This window comes from Suillus subaureus, assembly GCF_016647635.1.
Source record: "Suillus subaureus strain MN1 chromosome Unknown BJ212scaffold_21, whole genome shotgun sequence".
Taxonomy (NCBI): Eukaryota; Fungi; Basidiomycota; class Agaricomycetes; order Boletales; family Suillaceae; genus Suillus; species Suillus subaureus.
Window position 1 is genome coordinate 638,855 of NW_024538577.1, and position 21,857 is coordinate 660,711.

Below are 21,857 nucleotides of genomic sequence, written 5' to 3' on the forward strand. Positions count from 1 at the left end.
ACAAAAAGAAATAAATTTGAGCAGAACTTGGACTGGCAGCGTTTCTCACCTTGATCTTGAGGATTGTCGATGAGGACAGCTGCGACTTAGATTCACAGGCTTAGCCACAATGTTACGTAATAAAGCCACTGGACCTTATTGAGTTTAACTATACAGGTCTACCGGATGTTCCCGGGACCGCTGCTTACAGAACACAAAGGAGGAACTTTTCCTCGAGCAGCTGCCATGGCCCATGCATATGGGGTTTTAATTAGTAATCCCATAAATATTGAATTAGTTTAGTTGGCAAACTCTCCGATCGGGGGATGAGTACTAGTATTGAGTCGCTGATGTCACAATACGATGAATAAATTTCATGTCCTTCTGCAAGGAAGTGGAAGCTAGGACCGGTAGTGATTAGACACTAAACAGGCTCAGGGCCTGAAGCTCCCTATATGGTCTGTTCCAAGAACCCATGGAAGCTACTCCGTTATATGCACTCAGGTGACTCAGGTTTAACGTTCTTGCGCACGATAAGTATAGGATCCAACCCAAACCAAAATAATATTCTATATTTACTACACTCTCCAAGCTCCAATGTTAGCGGGTTCCAACAAGTGATGATCTGATTAGCTTCTTATCGATGAATCGGGATCGACAGACTTAAACTGACACCTTGATACTCTCTCCAAGACAGACCAGTCGAAGAAATATAAGTAGCTGTAGCCGCTCTATCTCAGCATTTTCATTTCTCACCGAATAGACAAGGTCCATAATGTTCAATCGATCCGAGTCATCGTAGCGCTCGACTGTCATCCGGTGACCCCGCCGGGGCCCTGGCACATCACGAGAAAACATTGCGAAGAGTAACAAATTTGGCGAAACCCGTGCAAACCAAATATACATTGACGAATAGCATTAACACCTACGCCAGGTTCGTGAAACGCATGAGAAGGAATGTCAAGCTTACTTTTACGTTGACACTTTGAGATCACGGTAGAGACTCGTAGATTCGCCGAGTCGGGTGGGTAGGTACCCTTTGCTGACTCAGCCATGCCACGGCGTCAGGGCATTCGAAACGAACGGAACTTGAAGTCAAGACGTTCTCTCTTATTCTAACGGCATCACCCATTTTTATCACATTCTGATTTTCGCCCCTTCAAATCTTTGTCGTCGCTGTTCTCAACGTTGACGGAACTATAACTCGGTTTAATATTTGGCAGATAAAGATCCTAGTCCAGGACTTCACAAAGACTTTGCTTTAATCACCATTTCTCGCCTTGCCATAGGCAGGTCACTGTGAACGGCTGGGTTTTTCCCGTTCATCCCACGACAGCATATTGATCATCATATCATCAAACTTCTTTCAACTGTTTCCAGTCAGCATGCTGTCTCTGTAGGGCACGACCTTACCACACCTCTTGTTCCTTTCAAATCTGCGATTGCTCTTATAACGAACACGATTCAGTATTAGGTCAGCAACGGAGACTAGCATCTCGCCGTTTTTACCGCGCTGTGCTCCTTCACATCAATGCTGGTTGTTGACTCAGCAGACGCCGCTCAAAGCGAGGGCGAAGGCCCTGATAGTTCAGACAAGCCCCCGCTTGATGGCAGTACTCTCCACACTTACCCCCATCCTAATTCTTTTGTCAATGGTACCACATACCATTCGACTTCACACATGCAACCGCCCAAGGTAGTCAAGCCTGTCATCGGCAGAACCCCTCGCTCGGCAACACCCTCTGTAACGGATTCACCCTCACCATCGGAGAGCGAGAGTTGGAGTGCTCCTTCGACCCGTCCCCCAAGCCAGGCCGCAAGCCGGCCTCCTAGCCTGTCTGGCGGTGTGTCGGGCAACAAAATAACCGTGCCACATACGTCAAATACTCCTCAGAAGAGCAAACCTTTGCCATCAGAGAAACCATCTTCAACGCCTACCAGCCGGTCGAGGGCACCCTCAAACGCTCAGTTGGATGGTGGGCAGAAATTCACTCTCAAAGATCTCATTACTGCTTCTGCACCTAAACTCTCACGCAAGTCTTCCGCCCGTTCAACTAGTAGCAGGAAGTCAGATTCCGATGTGGAACGAAAATCGGTTGGTGGTGAGAGCGCAGCCAGTCTGACGCAGAAGTATGGTGTTTGCCAAAAGGTTGCTATTGGCAAGGGGGCTACTTCTGTCGTCCGCCTAGCCCATAAGTGGGATAGAAGTGAAGAGAAGCTGTACGCTGTCAAGGTAAGCAGACTGCCAGCCACTTGTCCCGTCTTTGCCCATCACAGCCTTTGGCTGGTGCTTATCACTTCTTTTATATTAAGGAGTTCCGCAAAAGACGAAAGAATGAATCAGAAAAGGAGTACGTCAAGAAACTCACTGCAGAGTTCTGTATTTCCTCCACGCTGCACCATATCAACATAGTTGAGACGGTGGACCTCGTTCAGGACGAGAACCAACATTGGTGTGAGGTTATGGAATTTTGCCCTGGTGGGGATCTCTACGCTGCGATCAAGAAGGGTGGCATGTCGCCCAGTGAAGTCGAGTGCTGCTTCAAGCAGCTGCTTTCGGGCGTTTCGTACCTCCATAGTCAAGGTGTTGCACATCGCGATATCAAACCGGAGAATCTCTTTTTCGATACCAAGGGTCATCTGAAGGTGGGTGAACATGCGTTACGTGTTCTTGTCTTCTCACGCTTTTATAGATCGGCGACTATGGTGCATCGACTGTGTACCGCCTGCCATGGGAAACGACAATTCACATGTCAACGGGGCTTTGCGGTAGTGAGCCATACATTGCCCCAGAGCAATTTTTAGGCAAACGTAAGCCACATACAACCCTCTTTAATCCGGTTGCCTAACTGCGTAGGCAACGATTTCTCTGCTTTGACTCAAAATAGCATATGACGCCCGTTTAGTCGACATATGGGCGTGCGGTATCGTGTATTACTGCCTTCACTTCCAAGAGATGCCCTGGCGCGTTGCTCAAATGTCTGACACGCTCTATGCAGCGTATGTCGCAGCCTGTGCAGTTCAGCACAAAGACAAGGATAAAGACAAGGATGTTGTTTTCCCACCGACTATTCACAATCTGAGCCCACGGGCGTGCCGCAGTTTAATCCGGAGGATGCTTGAGCCAGACCCTAAACTGCGCTCTCCGATCGAGGACATCGTGGCGCATTCATGGGTGCAGGGTATAGAAGTTTGTCATGCTGTAGCAAAACCCACGCATGTGCATGTGCATGCGATGCAGCAAGCACATGCCCAGATCATGTCATCATGAGGCGCATTTTGCGCTTTGGTTTTCATGCTGCGTGTGCCGACACCTTGTATGTTGTAACCTAATATCAGCCCTCTTAGAACACAGCGCCGCCTGTATTCTTGAAGCATAATACACAGAGAACAATGCGCCTCCTGTCGTGGTATCCAATTCTCCTTTTTCTGCTATTACATCTGTCACCGTTTGCGTACCTACCTACCATAGCTTCTTGTAGTACTTACTTGGCCACAGAATTGATGTCTTTATGCCGCCTACTATTGTCGAACGACGCAAGGGCTCCTTTGGAGTGTGGAATATGTCATAGAACAGTACGGTATCGTGGTATGCAATAATAAGGTAGGGTAAGAACGAGAGCTATGCCCCGTCGTTGCCTGGAAAACCAAAGAGTCAATAAAGGACTGGATTGCATCTAATTATCAACAACATACCGCTCTCCTTCGTCCAATCATCATGTCGCTTGATATCCATCTCGGTGACCGTTGGTCGTACGTTGTCTAAGCTCTTAATAAAATCTGCTAGCCTCAGCGGTGGTTCTACAAGCTCATCGGAATCAATATCCGACCAAGTCTTTTCAACGGCATTTGAATCGCCGGGTGAGCATGGTGTCCACTTAGCCTTTCCTGACGACGATGAAGGTGGTATAGGCTTGAAGTGTGTCGCCGATATGACTTTACGAACTGGTTGCATAAGAGCATCGCGGACTACGATGGATATATCCGAGCCAGAGTACCTGAGTAGTAGTTGGGTGGATCACTTCACTTAGATGGGGTGAAAAGACCGTACCCTTCTGTTCGATCGGCCAGAAGACGATAGTCCTTTGGCTCTAGCTCACATGGCGTACTGCCAACGTGGATTTCAAACATTCTTTTTCGTGCGTCCGGGCCAGGAAGTGGGATATATATTCGTTTCTCGAAACGACGCTTGATTGCAGGATCGAGTTGCCAAGGAATGTTGGTTGCCCCAAGAACGAGAACGCCAGTGTCATCATGGCCAACGCCGTTCATTTGCACCAAGAACTCAGTCTTGATCCGCCGTGAGCCTTCGGACTCGGACTCATTTCGTGTTCCAGCTAGAGAGTCAACTTCATCGATAAAAATAATTGCAGGTTTTTGTTCGCGAGCCATTTCAAACAAATTTTTCACCAGCCTAAAGGGAATTTGTGAGGAGAGCTGAACATAGTGTAGCGTCAAGCACCAACCGTTCTGAATCGCCTTGCCACTTGCTGACTAGGTCACTTGAGCTGACGCTGAAGAATGTGCTTTTGGCTTCTGTAGCAACAGCTTTCGCAAGGTAAGACTTGCCCGTTCCCGGCGGGCCGTATAGTAAGATACCTCGCCACGGTGTCCGTTTTCCAGTGAAGAGATGAGGAAACTTGATAGGAAGAATAACAGCTTCTTTAAGGGATGCCTTCGCTCCTTCCAAACCAGCAACATCATCCCACTTCACATTCGGTTTCTCTGCCAAAATGGCGTTTGAAAGACCTGCGCGTAACTTCTTGAGCTCAGGATCTTTGTCATCATCGGGGCCGTCGACGGAGCCCTTGCCCCCAGTGCCGTTAACAGAACCATCAACGCTGACGGCTTTGCGTGACTTCTTCTCATCTCTCTGTAAATGCTTCTTCAAGGTCTCTGCTCGTGCAAGGTACTCCTCGATTTTTGCCCTAACGAGTAGCTTGGCTTTCTCATTCTTCTCGTCTGCATTGGCATCTATACTGAGCACAGACTGCAGATTTTGCGGACGTGGACATACACTTCTGAGCCAGCATGAAATAGTCGAGTGAATTCATGTACTGCTTGTACGCTTCAAGATAGTTCTGCTTTTCGTCATCCTCAATAGCACCCTTGACAAGCTCTATGGCTTTCTTCAGATCTGTTAGAAATCCACACATCCAGAAGATCTCGAACAACACTCACATCTAGATTGCTTTGCGATGACATGGAGTAATGAAATGATTGAAAGGCAAGCTTTGCCGCCAATGTGCCACAGTATCATTAATGGATGACATAAGCGATTTGGGTTTGTCAGACCTTCTGTACTCAGTTGAGGCTCGAATTGAATGTTGGAACATGGCCAGTACACCGGAATGGACTCATTCGTTACCAACTGCACTCTTCGACGGATTGTTACCCAAGCTCGCTATGGTGCTTGAGCTCACCCAAAAAGCAGAAGGGACAGCAACTCCTGTAGCCAAACAAGCACTGCTACATGCGGTATGTCCTTTCCTACAGCAAGATCATGGAGTATTTTAATCAGCGTCCTAGTAGGCGAATGATTTCAAATATGCGCTTGCTCAAGCGAAAGATTATGCAAGCACGCTTGCAGGAGGTGATCTCTTAGTCGAGGAACAGGACAGTGTTGTTGCGATGCTCGAGATGCTGAAACAGCACAAGCAGTGAGTTTAAAATTCTGTCTTGACTGCCGAGAGCTAATATGTTACCAGGCAGCAGTTAATACAATTTGCATCGGAGGTTGGGTCTTTGTCTACTATAGCAATCCCCAATCTCAGTTCAAAGATGGAGATTGATTCTACCGCTTCAACCCCATTTGCTTCTGGTGGTCAATTCTGATATGGTCCTCGGAACTTTGTTGACACAAACTTTGCTTGCCTTTGGCGGGTGCAATTTTATGATACTCTTGAAGGTTTCTTTGGTGTTGACAACATATTGGTGCAGCTTGTACACATGAATGACGGGCGTAGTGTTTTTCTTTAGAGCCTGTTCAGCAACTGACATTCACACATGTTTGAAAGGAATGAACAAAATGTGATGAGAATGGCATTGAAGCTGATGTGATGGAGTTTGAATAATCTCTCCTTCTGACTATGACCAGTCTCTCTACTCCTAAGTGTCATATCAGTCAACAACAGTGACATATAACTCAAGGGTATTCATGCTGCCATCAACAGATATCACAACAGCCAATCTGGATGCCACTGGGATAACAAGCTTAGTGCCAACATTGTGGGGAATGTGGCAGAAACTCCATGGGATCAGTTTGTTGAGTCCCACAGAGCCAACAAGGTGTGTACATATTGCTTCAGTCTCTGGCAACCACTTACCTGTTTTTAGGCAATGACATTATTCAAGAACACTAGATGGAGATTTTTTGTCATGATGGAGGAGATTCTGCCAAATGGGGGTGGCACCATGGGTGCTGCTGCCTATAATGCAGCTTTGTTGGCTGCACAGGCACCAGTAGCTGCCATGTCTGCCAGCACATTTTCCAGTGCCATGGCTAGTGGGTCAGCACTTGGTGCTGCTAATGCTGAGGTAGGCAGTAATGCTATGGGTCTTGCTATTTCTGTACCCTCTCCTTGTAACATACCTGTTGGTATGGTGCCTGCAGATGGCTTCAGATGGGATAAGGTTATATCTGCCTTTCCATCCACTGGCACTGGGTTTGTTGCCAGCAGTTCCATGAATATGCCTCCTTCCCCATCTTCAGTATTGGCCTCCAGCACTGGAAAACACTCGCATTCTAGTGCTGCCGCAGTCCAGTCCAGGACCTAGGTTTGAACCTGAACCTTTGTGGACCAGACCCATGGTTCAGTCACAGGTCTGGAATTTCTCTTGGACCAAACCCCTTGGTAGGTTCAGGGTTCAGTGTGTTGTCAATAAATCTGGACCAGTTCTGAACACATTTGGACCAGTTTGAACCTATCATGTCCCTGGCTTTGACTTATGATTTTCAAAGTCGGAGCCTCATGTTTTTGGTGAGGCTTTCTATTTGAGTATCATCCTTGCCCTTTTGTTCACTGTCTTCTTTTACTTCTCCTGCATTCTAGTAGGCAAGGTGATCTCTCAGTGACTTCAGTCATGCAGCAACTCATTCAGGTGCCAGTGAGTTCACAACAAGTCTACTGTCTGTCCCAATTAACTTATAATGCAATTTATTTCAGAACATACCTACAGTTGTGATTCACCATACTCACTATCTGCCATGGGTTCTCATTTTGGTGGTTCATGGTGTGCAACAGTTTTAAAACTAGTTTTAAATATATTCACTTGGTACCTAGGTTTGACATTTATGCCTCCTGCTGCTATGTCCAAGTCCTCTGCATGTCGCACTGATGGTTTGTTGAAAGATGCCAGTGAGATAGAGTGGTACAATGATGCTGAAGATGACTCTCTAATGGTTCCTCCCCCTGCTCCTGCAAACAATGGCACTCTCAATTCATTTGTCTGTCATTCTGGTCATGCCATCAAACCCACAGAGAAGATATGTGAGACTCTGGTTGCCAGCAGTACCTCAGCCAAATGGTCAGCTCCAGAACCTCCCCAAGGTGTCCCTGCACCCAAATGAGTGTTCATTGGTACCAGTAGCCAAGAGAATGATGACAAGGACAATGAAGACACACCTGCACTTGAAGATGTTACAGATGATGAGGAAGAGGATGCCGAGAATGCTGAGAAAGAGGAGGCTTACCAATGGATGAAGAAGCTTGGTGACCATGATCATGAAGACTGCAAATCTCTCAAGAAGGATGAATGCAATGCTGACTTAACAACAGTCTTCACTTTCAAGAAAGGCTGTCTTAATCCCCACACCCAGGAGCATGAAAACAGGTGGTGGTGCGAGGTGTGCAAGGCCAACAATGTTGCTCTATACCAGTGCTTCTTTAAAGGCGGTATCTTGACTTGACACACGCACATTGTGTGCAATCCCAAGTGCCACTTCCCAGTTTATCAGGACCACCGCAAACAATGTGGTCTTGCAATGCATGATTGTGCAATACCTCACAACTGCAAGATGACTGATATGGCATATGTTATTTTTCTTGTTGTTTTCTTCTCCTTTCATTGACCTTTACAACCAGTCAGGCAACCTTGGATGCCTCTCTCCCTCCCAAGATTCCAGTATTTATGAAGTCTGGACTTATGGACTACATTGTTGAACTCATTGTTGCTGAGGATGAGGTGAGCGACTTTAATTCTTAATATCATTTTAAGACACTTATACATGCAGGCCTTTCAACTTGTAGACAAGGGTCCATTCCACTGCCTTCTTCAGTATCTCCGGCTATCACTTTCAGACTGAGATATCCCTCACCGCATGAAAACTTGGGATGAGATACTCAAACATGCAACTCTGGTGGTTGAGCATGTGAAAGAGAAGCTCAAGCATGTTGATAGCAAAATCTCAATGACATTTGACTCATGGACATCTTTGCCTGGTCACCCTTTCCTGTTCCTTTCTGCACATTATATAGATTCCCCAGCTGACAAGCCTCAAGAATGGGAACTCAAGATTGAGCAGCTTGCATTCACACCCATTCACGGCAATCACAGTGGTGCAAACATTGGCAAGATTTTAATTGAGAATATTGACAAATATGGCATCTGCATGAAGCTCGGGTGGTTTATGGCTGACCATGCCACTAACAATGATACTGCCATCAAGACTGTTGCTGACTCTATCAACCCATCTGGTGAGAAGTGGAATCCAATTGAGCATTGTGTACGGCAAGTCTGTCTATTTAATACTTTCATTGAGATTACTGACAAGTATTTCAGTTGCATGGAGCATGCACTCCATTGAGCAGCAAAACACTTCATTGAGGAGGTGGCTCCTACTCCAGCAAGTGTCTTGCACAAGAAGGTGGCTCAAGCAGAGGTGGAAGATGATGAGGATGAGGAAAGTGTCAAATTTGAAGTTGGTGACACTGTCGGCAAAGCACTTGCGTTTGTTGTGCAGGTAAGCTCTTAATTAATTTATCTACTATTGTATACTGACTGTGCTTAGGTATGGAAGTCTCCTCAAGCTTGTGTCTTCCTTCAAAAGTGTTGCACAGAGGTGAATGAGCCTCCATTGGAGCTTTTGAGATGGGTCCACACACATTGGGCATCTCTGTTTAATATGTTGGAGCATATCTTTCAGTTACACAAAGTAAGTTGTCTGCTACTGACTACATGAATATGTCACTGATTCAGACTTGATTCATCAGGGAGTAAACTGGTTCATCCAGCTCACTGATGACAGTGATGAGGTCCCAAAGTTGAAGGGGAAATCATATGCTGATTTCAGGCTTTCAGTACAAGAATGGATGGAGTTGGACTTGATGCGTGAAGTCCTTCAGGTTTGTCATTTTCCTCTATCTTTTACATCTAATTATGCTTATACACTGCACACCAAGGAACCTGCAGATGCTCAGCAGAGTTTCTTGGCAACTCATGAGCCAACTGTATGGCAAACTATTCCAGTGCTTGAATATCTTCAAGAGACATTGCAAAACATGGCCAACTCGTCAAAATTCAGCTACTTCTCGACAGCCATTGAAGCTGGTGTCAGTAATCTCAGCAAGTGGTATGGTAAGACCAACGACATGGATGTGTATTTTATTTGCCTTGGTATGTCTTATATTGTTTTGATGCCTTTGAATGATATTGACCATTTTGGTGTAGTGCTTGACCCCAACTATAAGGTTGCATATGCCAAAGACAAATGGGCCCATTGTTTTTTTGAAACAGGGATGCAATCCCTCGAGAGAGTCATGAGTCACTCATCATCACTCACTGTCAATTGCATACTAATGTTACATAGTTCGACAGATATCATCATCACAGTACTTCCTTGCAGGCTCCTGCAGAGCTGTCTATCACTGAGCTGCCTTTGCTTGCTCACCAAGGCTTGTATGGCCATAGTTGGATGTGCAGCTCTGTCAAATCATGTGTCATCAATGATGCAGCCACATGAAGGCCTCATCAAGAGCTTGAGGACTACCTAGATGCACCACTTGAGGACATTGACAATGTAGTGGGCTGGTGGGGGGTATGTATCATTGTTTGATTGTTGTTACTTGCATACTAATATTTTCCAGCACCATCCTATCCAGTACCCAACCATCTCTTGCATTGCCAAGGATTACCTCGCTATTCAAGGTTTGGCTGTTGCATGTGAGCATGCATTTTCAAGTGGTGGCATTACTGGCATGGCATGTCATAGCTGTTTGCAACCAGCAATGTTTGAAGCTCTTCAGTTACTCAAAAGTGTGTACCATCAAGGCCATATCTCTGCAACTGTCCAGGCCAAATTTTTGGCTCCTTATGATAACCATGTCATTGCGCACAATAAGTAAATTTGGTAGCTATTTGTACAGTACAATGTTGTTGTCATCTTCTGGTAATTAAAACAATGGTTTGAGGGTTTGAACCCATTCTGAACCTGGACCAAACTCTTGCAAACATGTTTGAAGGTGTCTGGTTTGAGGTTCAGCCATCTTGCCTGAACCTGACCACTGGTTGAGTTCGGGGTTCGCAAATATGAGATGACAAACCCAACCAAACCAGACTTCGGCAGCACTATTGCACTCTGACATGCTCTTCTCTGGCAATACCACTCAATCTTCCATGTCTCATGTTGATTCCCCCAGCTCTGAGAAGAAACCAAAGCTTTTGGCATGTGGTGGCAGCATGTCATATCCCACAATCCGGACCCACATTCCATCATATTCCCACGCCTTCTGAGCCTACATCCGGACCCCACTTCATATCCAGCTCATTCCAAGATCCCCTTCCACTGTGCTCTACACCTCAGCAGGATTGACTACGCTCCGGATTTACCCCTGAGCTCTGGACCATCGGATCCTCACTGCTAGCCTGATCTGTACAACCCTATCCTGTCCACCCTATGCGCACTTCATCCAGCAAGACATCCAGACTTCACCTCATCTCAGATTCCAGAACTATATCCACCTTCTTGTATTCCGGTCCTGTATCCACCTTGTCTTCCGGATCCCCAGATCTCCAGACCTCTGGATATTAGCTCCAGACCTATTCCCACCCTCTGTCTGATATCCTGCGCCTATCCCCATTTAGGCATTCTCTGCTTTCTGGCTTTCAGTTACCTCTTGTTCCATCTTGCTTATTGATCCTTGTATGAGTCTTCATCTCCGAGTTCATTTACTTATGTTCCATCTTACTTACTAATGTGTTTCCACATGCTCATACATAGCCTTGCTCCTTTGCTTACTGATCCCCTCAGATATTGTTCAGTATATAACCCCTGTAGATACTCCTGTAGTTCCCTAGTTTGAATATCAACTTAGACTTGCCCAATCCTCTCTTGGACTTTGGTCCACTAAGTCTGTCCTACTCATCAGGCCTAGGGATTGATTCCCTAGGCTGGAGCTCTGCCTTTCTGGCACTTACCCTCTTTCCAGACTTAGGTCCAATCCCTGTCTCTCTGACTCTACCTTAGGGTAGTCTACCTCTGTTTGCTTCTACATCAGACTTCATCTGATGTAGCCCCTATTCCTTCCGGACCTCCGGACCTCCTGTCCCTTGTACCTCCAGGCATCCTGTCCTTTGGACGTTCCGCCCTCTGTACCTTTGGACATCCTGTCCTTCTGTCCTCCATCATCCTGCCCTCCTGTCCTCCTGTCCTCCTGTCCTCCTGTCCTCTGGACCTTCGGACCTCCTATCCTTCCATCCTGTTTCCTGTAGAAGTATTACCTTGCAGTGAAAACTCTCCTGAGCACTTCCTGTGCTCCTCCAGATGTTTCCCACACTCCTCTGGAAGTCCTCTAGCACTCTCCAGCAGAGTAGCCAGCCTCCGGAAGTCCTCTGGACTTTGTTGGACCATCATCAGACTTCCTCTGAAATGAAGGGCACATACTCAGGTAAGGGGCACAGCATATGAGCTGAGGCCAAGCCCCTCTGAGTCAGTCTCTCTCCCCCTTGAGCAACATGGTTCTTAACACAGCACCATGTTGTGTGTTGCTAGTCAACACAATTCCAAGGCTGCCATGGATGCTGCCAACACTGTGGCATTTATGAACCTTCAAGGTTCCATAAACCACCTGACAAATGACCAAATGGAAGACCTGCAGAAAAAATTAAATAGCAGGGAGAACAAGTTGACAGAGGGGACAATAAATGTTGGTGCAAGGGGACTGACCTCATAGGCAGGAATTCAGGCTTGGGAGGCCAAAAAATCATGACATGCAGAGAAGGTGAGAAAAAAGGCCAATTCAACTCAGTGGTGAGAAGAGCAAGAAACTGCTCATGTCACTGCTTGTGCTGCCCATGGGCCAACTGTGGTGTTTAGTGGTGCACTCTTGAGCAAAAGCAAGGCTGACCTGCTTGAACTTGCTCAAGCACTTGATGTTTCCCTGGAAAATGCTCAGAACAATGGAGACTGGTGTGAGTGCATCCAGGCACACCTCAATAACAATTCTGCCCTCAAGACTGACCTCAAATTTACTGGATTGTAAAGCCATACATGTGGACAAAAATGCACACATCCAACTAGCATGACATTGTCAAACAAGAATGTTGAGTCCAAGTCCTCTATGCATCCACCTGCAACACACTAAAGACTCAATGTTGATGGTCATAGGCAGCCTTCAAATGATGCTACTGAGATGAATCAGCCAATTGCAGGACCTTCAAACATACATATTACGACTCACAGTACAAATGACAACAGTTTACTCCCTCCTAATGACACTAATCATGACATCCATGGTAACATAGTACCCCATTATCCATATAATCAACACTTTTACATGTTTCCATATCATCATGCAGATTAATTCATGCACATACTACACTATTCTCATTCTTGTACACATTTTAGCTTCATCACATATAAAACTCATATTCAAACCAATAATATATATACATGTTATCATTTCTACTATCACTGAGTGAGCACCTTGAACTTGAACTTGCATGCATGGTGGACTTCCAATCAGCAATGTCAGCAACCATGACAAATGCACAAACACTAGGTGAGATAGACTAGAGGTGCTCAGACATGCTGCAGTAACACAACTGGTCAACTTTTCTGTATATAAAAAATTGGGCCATGTTATTGAGATGGTTATCTATCTACCTATAACTATCCAACATTTGTTTTGTGTTGTGGATTGAGAGCAATACATGAAACTGTCAAAAATGTACGAACACTTGGATACATCTAGTATGGAAAGCACAGAACTCAGATGGACCAAAGTCCAGAAGAAGATCAGGCAAGTCTAAGTTGTGAGAGCAATTCTAAGATGATATTCAGACTGGGGAAACTACAGGAGTATGTACAGGGGTTATATACTGAAGGATATCTGAGAGGATCAGTAAGCAAAGAATAAGGCTATGTACAAGCATGTGGAAACACATTAGTAAGTGAGATGAAACATAAGTTAATGAACTCGGAGATGAGACTTATACAAGGATCAATAAGCAAAATGGAAACAAAGATAACTGAAAGCAGGAAATGTGGAGATGTCTAAATGGGGATAGGCGCAGGATCTCAGATTGAAGGTGGGAATAGGTCTGGAGATCTGGAGATCCAGAAGGCAAGGTGAAAACAGAACTGGGATATGGTGAAAAGGTAGATGTAGTTTGGAATCTGAGAGGAGGTAAAGTCCAGATGTCTTGCTGGATGGAATGTGCCTATGGTTGACAGGATAGGGGTGCACAGATCAGGCTAGTAGTGAAGATTTGGAGCTCCAGAGCTCAGGGGTAATTCCATAGTGGAGCTGATCCTGCTGAGATGTGGAGCACACAGCAGAAGAGGACCTGGGAATGAGTTGGGGGTGGGGTCTGGATGTAGGCTCAGAAGGCATGGGAATATTATGTGATCTAGGTCCAGCATATTGGATATGAGAGAGACATGAGAAGCTGACCAACTGCAAGAAGGGGTGGGTGGTAGTTTGATTGCAGGTGATGTACCAGACATTCTGGACAGCAGCATCATTGACTAGAGAGGGTTGACAAAGGTATCATGCCAACTGGCTTCATTGAAGAGATCAATGTACTTGATTGAGGCTCACAGAGTGCATCAGGGTGGAATATTAATGCACTTTTGACATCAGAAGGTTGTTAAGGTCATACTCAAGGGGTTACAGATATGAAGGGCTTGGCCTCAACTCATGCACTGTGCCCCTTACCCAAGTATGTACCTGCCCTTATTTCAGAGAAGGGAAAACTATGCCCAGGACTTCCAGAGTATGGATGACTAGGAGTAAGATGTTGGATATCTGAATGGGATCTGGAGGCTGGATGGATGACAGACATAAGACTAACCCAGATGAAGTCTGGACTAGAAACTAACAGAGGTAGACTATCCAAAGATAGAGTCGGAGGTATAGACTTAAATCCTTAAGGGTCTGTTTGGATACACAAACTTTGCTCACTTAACTTAAACTCAACTTGAGAAATTTTGCTTTGTCATGATCTGTACAGTGTGACATCAGTGTGACAATCAATAATCAAGAGATTATATGATATCCAGCATGCAAGCAAGTTGAACCTGAACTTGAGTTTCCAGGTCCAGCTGTAATACTTATTTGCAAGCCAGTAGTATCCTATCACTACCATTATATACCTCTATGGCAAAGAAGAAGGTAACAGAGGAGAAGAAAAGAGCTGGATCAGCAGGCCAAGAAAGTGAAAGATGCTACTGGTCAAGCACTGATGAGTTATGCCTCCTCAATTATATCACTGCCCATAAAGCAAAAGGGGGCAATGGACTAAATTTCAATGAAACCTTTTGGGTGCAGGCTACCATTGATGTAGTGCACACCACTACAAGTGGTGCAGTGAAAAGGGCTGATGCCTGTTCACAAAAATAGACTAGGGTACATTTTATTTGTGTTCCCTCTGTCATCCAGTACTAATAATATTCAAGATGCATACTACCTATCACGTTGTTGATAAGGTGGCAAATTTTTTAGGTATCTCATGGATGTTAAGAACCATGTTGCTCAAGGGAGAGAGAGACTGACTCAGAGGGGCTTGGCCTCAGCTTGTACGCTGTGCCCCTTACCCGAGTATGTGCCCTTCATTTCGTATGAGGTCCAATGATGGTCCGACAAAGTCCAGAGGACTTCTGGAGGCTGGCTACTCTGCTGGAGAGCGCTAGAGGACTTCCGGAGGAGTGCGGGAGAGTTCCGGAGGAACGCAGGAAGTGCTCAGGAGAGTTCCCACTGCAAGGTGATACTTCTACAGGAAACAGGATGGAGGGATAGGAGGTCTGAAGGTCCAGAGGACAGGAGGACAGGAGGACAGGAGGGCAGGATGACAGAGGACAGAGGGACAGGATGTCCGGAGGTACGAAGGACAGGATGTCTGAAGGCACAGAGGGCAGGAGGATAGGATGTCCAAGGGTTAGGAGGACAGAATGTCCAAAGGTACGGAGGGTGGAATGTCTGAAGGACAGGACATCCAGAGGTCTGGAAGGAATAGGGGCTACATCGGATGAAGTCCGATGTAGAAACAAACAGAGGTGGACTACCCTAAGGTAGAGTTGGAGAGACAGGGATTGGACCTAAGTCCAGAAAGAGGGTAAGTGCCGGAAAGGCGGAGCTCCAGCCTAGGGAATCAATCCCTAGGCCTGATGGGTAGGACAGACTTAGGTGGACCAAAGTCCAAGAGAGGATTGGGCCAGTCTAAGTTGATATTCAAACTAGGGAACTACAGGAGTATCTACAGGGGTTATATACTGAACAATATCTGAGGGGATCAGTAAGCAAAGGAGCAAGGCTATGTACAAGCATGTGGAAACACATTAGTAAGTAAGTCGGAACATAAGTAAATGAACTTGGAGATGAAGACTCATACAAGGATCAATAAGCAAGACAGAAGAAGAGGTAACCGAAAGCTGGAAAGGTGGAGATGCCTAAATGGGGATAGGCGCAGGATGTCGGACAGAGGGTGGGAATAGGTCCAGAGTTAATATCTGGAGGTCTGGAGATCTAGGGATCCGGAAGACAAGGTGGATACAGGACTGGAATACAAGAAGGTGGATATAGTCTGGAATCCGAGACGAGGTGAAGTCTGGATGTCTTGCTGGATGGAGTGTGCATAGGGTGGACAGGATAGGGTTGTACAGATCAGGCTAGCAGTGAGGATCTGGAGGTCCAGAGCTCAGGGGTAAATCAGGAGCATAGTCAATCCTGCTGAGGTGTGGAGCACAGTGGGAGGGGATCTGGGAATGAGCTGGATATGAAGTGGGGTCCGGATGTAGGCTCGGAAGGCATGGGAATATGATGGAATGTGGGTCCGGATTGTGGGATATGACACTATCCTGCACTCTTGCATCTTGCACCTCCACATTGACTACACATTGACCACACATTGACCACATTTGTGCATTCCTGTGCTCTACATACCCATACCCATGCACTCATTCCCACACTTTGCATGCACCTTCGTGTCTGTGTTCACATACTCTGTGCACCTTCAGGTCTTCAGTATCTTCAGCTGTTCTCAGTAGCAATTCCCTTTAGGGTCAGACATTCTTGCTTGCAAGTGTAGCAGCTAGGCAGAGCATTGACCTTACAACAATATTTTTGGTTAGGCACTTTACCTAGTGTCTAGCCATTGTTGTGTTTGCACACTGGCTCCAGCTTTCAAGAGGTTAATATGCTGGAGCAGTCCCAGGCATTGGAAAAGCTCAAGAATGTGACTGGTGAAGACCAGGATAGTGACATTCTGATGATGCCACCTCCCTCCTTCTTCGATCCAACATCCCAACCTCCCTTCACTCCCTTGACACTGGGTGTGTCTTCCATGCATGCTTCAGTTGCCAATACTTCAGCTGTGAGTAAAGGCAAGCACAAAGATACCAGTAACAATGATGACAGTGCATGAATGCTTGTTCACCCCCCTGGGAAGTTCTTCTAAATCTGTCTGTCAGTCAGCATCAGGAAGGTCTGTCAAGTCTGCACATGTCAGCATGCCTGAAGTCATGCAGCAGATGGGCACTGACATTCAGGGACTCACAAAGGGTCTTACTGTTAAGAACCATGCTCAAGGGAGAGAGAGACTGACTCAGAGGGGCTTGGCCTCAGCTCGTACACTGTGCCCCTTACCTGAGTATGTGCCCTTCATTTCAGAGGAAGTCTGATGATGGTCTGATGAAGTCCAGAGGACTTCCGGAGGCTGGCTACTCTGGTGGAGAGTGCAGGAGGACTTCTGGAGGAGCACAGGAAACATCTGGAGGAGCATGGGAGAGTTCCAGAGGGATGCAGGAAATGCTCAGGAGAGTTCCTGCTGCAAGGTAATACTTCTACAGGAAAACAGGATGGATGGATAGGAGGTCTGGAGGTCCGGAGTATGGAGGACAGGAGGTCTGGAGGTATGGAGGGCGGAATGTCCGAAGGACAGGATACCAGGATGTCCAGAGGTACAGAGGACAGGAGGTCCGGAGGTCCAGAAGGAATAGGGGCTACATCGGACTTTGTCTGATGTAGAAGCAAACGGAGGTAGACTACCCTAAGGTAGAGTGGGAGGGACAGGAAGTGGACCTAAGTCCAGAAAGAGGGTAAGTGCCAGAAAGGCAAGACTCTAGCCTAGGGAAGCAATCCCTAGACTTGGGACAGAGACATAGGGGACAAATCCGGAGGTCCAGAATTCCGGCCTAGGGAATCCATCCCTAGGCCTTATGGAAAAGGACAAACTCAGATGGACTGAAGTCCAGAAGAAGATTGGGCAAGTCTAAGGTGATATTCAGACTGAGGACTCTACTGTAGTTGTACAGGGGTTATATACTAGAGGCTATCTGAGAGGATCAGTAAGCAAAGGAGTAAGGCTATGTATGAGCATGCGGAAACACATTGGTAAGTAAGACAGAACATAAGTAAATGAACTCGGAGATGAAACTAGTACAAGGATCAATCAGCAAGATGGAAACAGAGATAACTGAGAACCGGAAAGGGGGAGATGCCTAAATGGGGATAGGTGCAGGATCTCGGACAGAGGGTGGGAATAGGTCTGGAGATAATACAGTTAATATCTGGAGGTCCAGAGATCTGGGGATCCAGAAGGCAGGGCGGAAACAGGACTGAGATATGTGAGGTGGTGGATGTAGTCTGGAATCCGAGAGGAGGTAAAGTCCAGATGTCTTGCTGGACAGAATGTGTGTAGGGTGGACAGGATAGGGGATCCAGGAATGAGTTGGATATGGGGTCTGGAAACAGGTCCAGAAAGCGTGGGAATATGATGGGATCTATGTCTGGCATACGGGATATGACACTTACCATGTCCTTTGATCATGCTACCAATGTCTTGCAAGAGCGCACAACCCACAGCATCACTCACTCCATGGATCCAGTCTCTCTGCACAAGCAGAATACTAGAGACCATGAGGTAGTTGCCATCATTGAGCACTTTCAATTTGATGTTTCCATTGCTGATTTGTACCTTGCAATCAAGAAGGACAGTATCCACAAGCTTTTTTTGTTGAAATATAGCAAACAGATTTCATACCTATGTTTTCACACCACTTCTTGTACCAGGCTTATGTAGACTTGAATTTGATATCATTTGTGATATACTTCATGTGATCAGTTGCAACATTTAACAGTAAATGAAAAATACTATTCAAGATCATCATCTACAACAGACTTGCCTCTCTCCTATCTCACCCTGTTGTAATCTGCTCACATCTGATGTGCAATAGCATCATGATGTTTGTGTGCATGAGTATGAGCCTTTTCAGAGGGAGGACCTTCAGCGAGTGCACCAATATTATGCTCAGGTCCAACAATGTTGTTGTTGACTTGGCAATAGTCCATCATGTCATCTGGGTCATGGACCCGGATGACATTGTGCACCAGGCACAATGCAGGAGTGATGTGAGCTTGGATGCTCATGGGGTAGAAAGGTGGGAGGGAGAGATTTTGGAAGTGGTTCTTGAGCACACCAAAAATGCACTCAATAAAATTCTGGTGCATGGCATGATGTAGATTAAACAACTCCCTGTAATTACAAGGCCTGTTCAAGTTAAGTGAGCAAAGCTTACATATTTGAACAGACCCTAAGTCTCAGAGGTTTGATGAGAGTTGAGGGAACTCAGGTCTGGAGGATGAGAATGAGCAGAACTAATGTGATATTCAAACTGAGGTGTTATGGAGATGTACAGGAGTTATATACTCTAGGTAACTAATGGAATGGTCAGTAAGCAGAGCCCAAGGCTATGTATGAAGCACATGGAAAGTCTATTGGTAAGTGCTACAAGAACATCCACTTGTTTAGCCCCTATTCATTTTCCCTACTTCTCATGCCTTACTGGACCTTCCACCTTTGGGAAACTACCCCAATTTCCTTTTCTGACTTGTTCCTTTTATTTCTTGTTGATTCCACCAATCACTCTTGACAGTTGTACCACTTCATTGGCTTGTCCAATGTTAAGAACCATGTTGCTCAAGGGGGAGAGAGACTGACTCAGAGGGGCTTGGCCTCAGCTCGTACGCTGTGCCCCTTACCCGAGTATGTGCCCTTCATTTCATATGAGGTCCGATGATGGTCCGATGAAGTCTGGAGGACTTCCAGAGGCTGGCTACTCTGCTGGAGAGCGCTAGAGGACTTCCGGAGGAGCACGGGAAACGTCTGGAGGAGCGCAGGAGAGTTCTGGAGGAATGCAGGAAGTGCTCTGGAGAGTTCCCACTGCAAGGTGATACTTCTACAGGAAACAGGATGGAAGGATAGGAGGTCTGAAGGTCTGGAGGACAGGAGGACAGGAGGACAGGATGATGGATGACAGAAGGACAGGATGTCCAGAGGTATGAAGGACAGGAGGATAGGATGTCCAAGGGTTAGGAGGATGGGACATCCGAAGGACAGGATGCCCGGAGGTACAAGGGACAGGAGGTCTGGAGGTCTGGAAGGAATAGGGGCTACATCAGACGAAGTCCAATGTAGAAGCAAACAGAGGTAGACTACCTGAAGGTAGAGTTGGAGAGACAGGAAGTGGACCAAGGTCCAGAAAGAGGGTAAGTGCTGGAAAGGCAGAGCTCTGGCCTAGGGAATCAATCCCTAGGCCTGATGAGTAGGACAGACTTAGGTGGACCAAAGTCTGAGAGAGGATTGGGCAAGTCTAAGTTGATATTCAAACTGAGGAACTGCAGGAGTATCTACAGGGGTTATATACTGGAGACTATCTGAGGGGATCAGTAAGCAAAGGAGCAAGGCTATGTATGAGCATGTGGAAACACATTAGTAAGTAAGTCGGAACATAAGTAAATGAACTCAGAGATGAGGACTCATACAAGGATCAGTAAGCAAGACGGAACAAGAGGTAACCGAAAGCCGGAAGGCAGAGAATGCCTAAATGGGGATAGGCGCAGGATGTCGGACAGAGGGTGGGAATAGGTCCAGAGTTAATATCCGGAAGTCCGGAAATCTAGGGATCCGGAAGACAAGGTGGATACAGGACTGGAATATGAGAAGGTGGATATAGTCCGGAATCTGAGATGAGGTGAAGTCCAGATGTCTTGCTGGATGGAGTGCACATAGGGTGGACAGGATAGGGTTGTACAGATCAGGCTAGCAGTGAGGATCTGGAGGTCCAGAGCTCAGGGGTAAATCTGGAGCATAGTCAATCCTGCTGAGGTGTGGAGTACACAGCGGAAGGGGATCTGGGAATGAGTCAGATATGGGGTCCAGACATAGGCTCGGAAGGCGTGGGAATACTATGGAATGTGAATCCGGATTGTGGGATATGACATCCAATGACTCACTGACCCTATGCCCTTACCATCCAACCACTATCCCTTACTTACCTACCCACTTTGGCACTCTGACTTGTCATGACTCATCTCCTCTTTGCCCCTACCACTCAACTGGTACAGTTACTTACTGTGGTATTCTGACTCACTATGACTTGTCCAACCCTCTACCCTTACCACTAATATGGCAGACCTACCCTTATCCCTTCCAATGGTATATATACCTCTTGGGTAGCACTTGTATTCTCTAACTTGAATCTACTTGGTTCATACTGTCTTACCTTTGAAGCCCTAAGCAAGCTTCCCTCTTTATTAAGTACCTTCATTGGAGCTCATTGCTGCCAATGTCCTTAGCCTTAAAAAGAGAATGGTTGACAATTCACTGTTGTAATAATTGATAATTGATCATAGCCCTTGCAGCTAGATCAATTGCTGAGAACTTGTACCTCTGAACACTCACTGGTTGCAGCAGGCTTGGTGTGAGCCCCAATCCAAGTTCTACATTACTCACTCACTTTGTTTGCCTGTTGCAGACTTAGCTTGATTGTAACAGTAAGTCAGTCCAAGCAATGGAAATTAAACTGGAAATGAGATAGAGGTAATGGATCAGTAATCAGAGTGGAAGAGTACACAACTGGATAACCAGAACAAGGGAAAGTCTAAATAAAAATAGGCACTGGTTCTGGGTTTGGAAATGAAGGATAGATGCAGGATGGAGATTAGGTGCAGATTGGATCTGAGATCTGGATCTTCAGATCTGCACATGCAGAATATGACAGGTATAGCCTCAATGTAGTGGTCAAAGTTATTTTTGCCATAGTAGAACCATAGTTGAAAAGAGCCAAAAGCACTCACAATACATTTTGCCAACTTCTGCCATTCTGCCAATTGCCATGGGCCAATTTATTTCTGTCCTCTACACTAAATGGTGTACATGGTAGTCAATTTCTTGTTAATGAAGCTGCCCAAGCAGGTTGTGTATCATTGGATCTTGTTGCTTGGTATTGGAGCTGATGCTAGCACTAACCATGGGGATCCAATGTTGGAATACCAACACGTATATAATATGGACTTGTTTAATTATCCCTCTTCCCTCAGTCTCTTATTCTGGACCAAGGGTATATTGTTCATTTTCCTCCCACCTGTGTATATGCTAATATG

General features: G+C 46.1%; 5 protein-coding genes across 5 annotated transcripts; 4 read left to right on the forward strand and 1 right to left on the reverse strand.

Moving 5' to 3' along the window:
* Positions 1-1,660: 1,660 nt before the first annotated feature.
* BJ212DRAFT_1274331 (kinase-like domain-containing protein) lies at positions 1,661-3,250 on the forward strand (the record flags this gene model as incomplete). Its single annotated transcript, XM_041331149.1, has 4 exons — positions 1,661-2,212; positions 2,293-2,625; positions 2,673-2,790; positions 2,868-3,250. 4 exons carry the CDS (start codon positions 1,661-1,663, stop codon positions 3,248-3,250), a joined length of 1,386 nt encoding a protein of 461 aa, XP_041191898.1.
* Positions 3,251-3,601: 351 nt separating this feature from the next.
* BJ212DRAFT_1482169 (AAA-domain-containing protein) lies at positions 3,602-5,184 on the reverse strand (the record flags this gene model as incomplete). The annotated part of the gene is made up of 6 exons (XM_041340372.1): positions 3,602-3,618; positions 3,676-3,977; positions 4,031-4,393; positions 4,446-4,953; positions 4,997-5,108; positions 5,161-5,184. 6 exons carry the CDS (start codon positions 5,182-5,184, stop codon positions 3,602-3,604), a joined length of 1,326 nt encoding a protein of 441 aa, XP_041191899.1.
* An 85-nt stretch (positions 5,185-5,269) lies between these two features.
* Positions 5,270-6,024, forward strand: BJ212DRAFT_1463506 (uncharacterized protein). The gene is made up of 3 exons (XM_041338949.1): positions 5,270-5,457; positions 5,512-5,639; positions 5,688-6,024. The coding sequence occupies exons 1-3, from the start codon at positions 5,314-5,316 to the stop codon at positions 5,812-5,814; spliced, it is 399 nt and encodes a 132-aa protein (XP_041191900.1). The 5' UTR covers positions 5,270-5,313; the 3' UTR covers positions 5,815-6,024.
* A 220-nt stretch (positions 6,025-6,244) lies between these two features.
* BJ212DRAFT_1578036 (uncharacterized protein) lies at positions 6,245-6,756 on the forward strand (the record flags this gene model as incomplete). Its single annotated transcript, XM_041342208.1, has 2 exons — positions 6,245-6,267; positions 6,316-6,756. Exon 2 carries the CDS (start codon positions 6,319-6,321, stop codon positions 6,754-6,756), a length of 438 nt encoding a protein of 145 aa, XP_041191901.1. The 5' UTR covers positions 6,245-6,267; positions 6,316-6,318.
* A 517-nt stretch (positions 6,757-7,273) lies between these two features.
* BJ212DRAFT_1482172 (uncharacterized protein) lies at positions 7,274-8,184 on the forward strand (the record flags this gene model as incomplete). Its single annotated transcript, XM_041340373.1, has 3 exons — positions 7,274-7,506; positions 7,570-7,825; positions 8,068-8,184. The coding sequence occupies 3 exons, from the start codon at positions 7,274-7,276 to the stop codon at positions 8,182-8,184; spliced, it is 606 nt and encodes a 201-aa protein (XP_041191902.1).
* Positions 8,185-21,857: the final 13,673 nt, after the last annotated feature.

What these genes read in the sequence shown, in the direction of transcription:
- BJ212DRAFT_1463506 (XM_041338949.1), top strand. Translation starts at nt 5,314, where the DNA reads ATGGCCAGTACACCGGAATGGACTCATTCGTTACCAACTGCACTCTTC. An exon ending in AACAAGCACTGCTACATGCG is followed by an intron (nt 5,458 to 5,511) that starts GTATGTCCTTTC and finishes GCGTCCTAGTAG; the next exon opens with GCGAATGATTTCAAATATGC. An exon ending in ATGCTGAAACAGCACAAGCA is followed by an intron (nt 5,640 to 5,687) that starts GTGAGTTTAAAA and finishes ATATGTTACCAG; the next exon opens with GCAGCAGTTAATACAATTTG.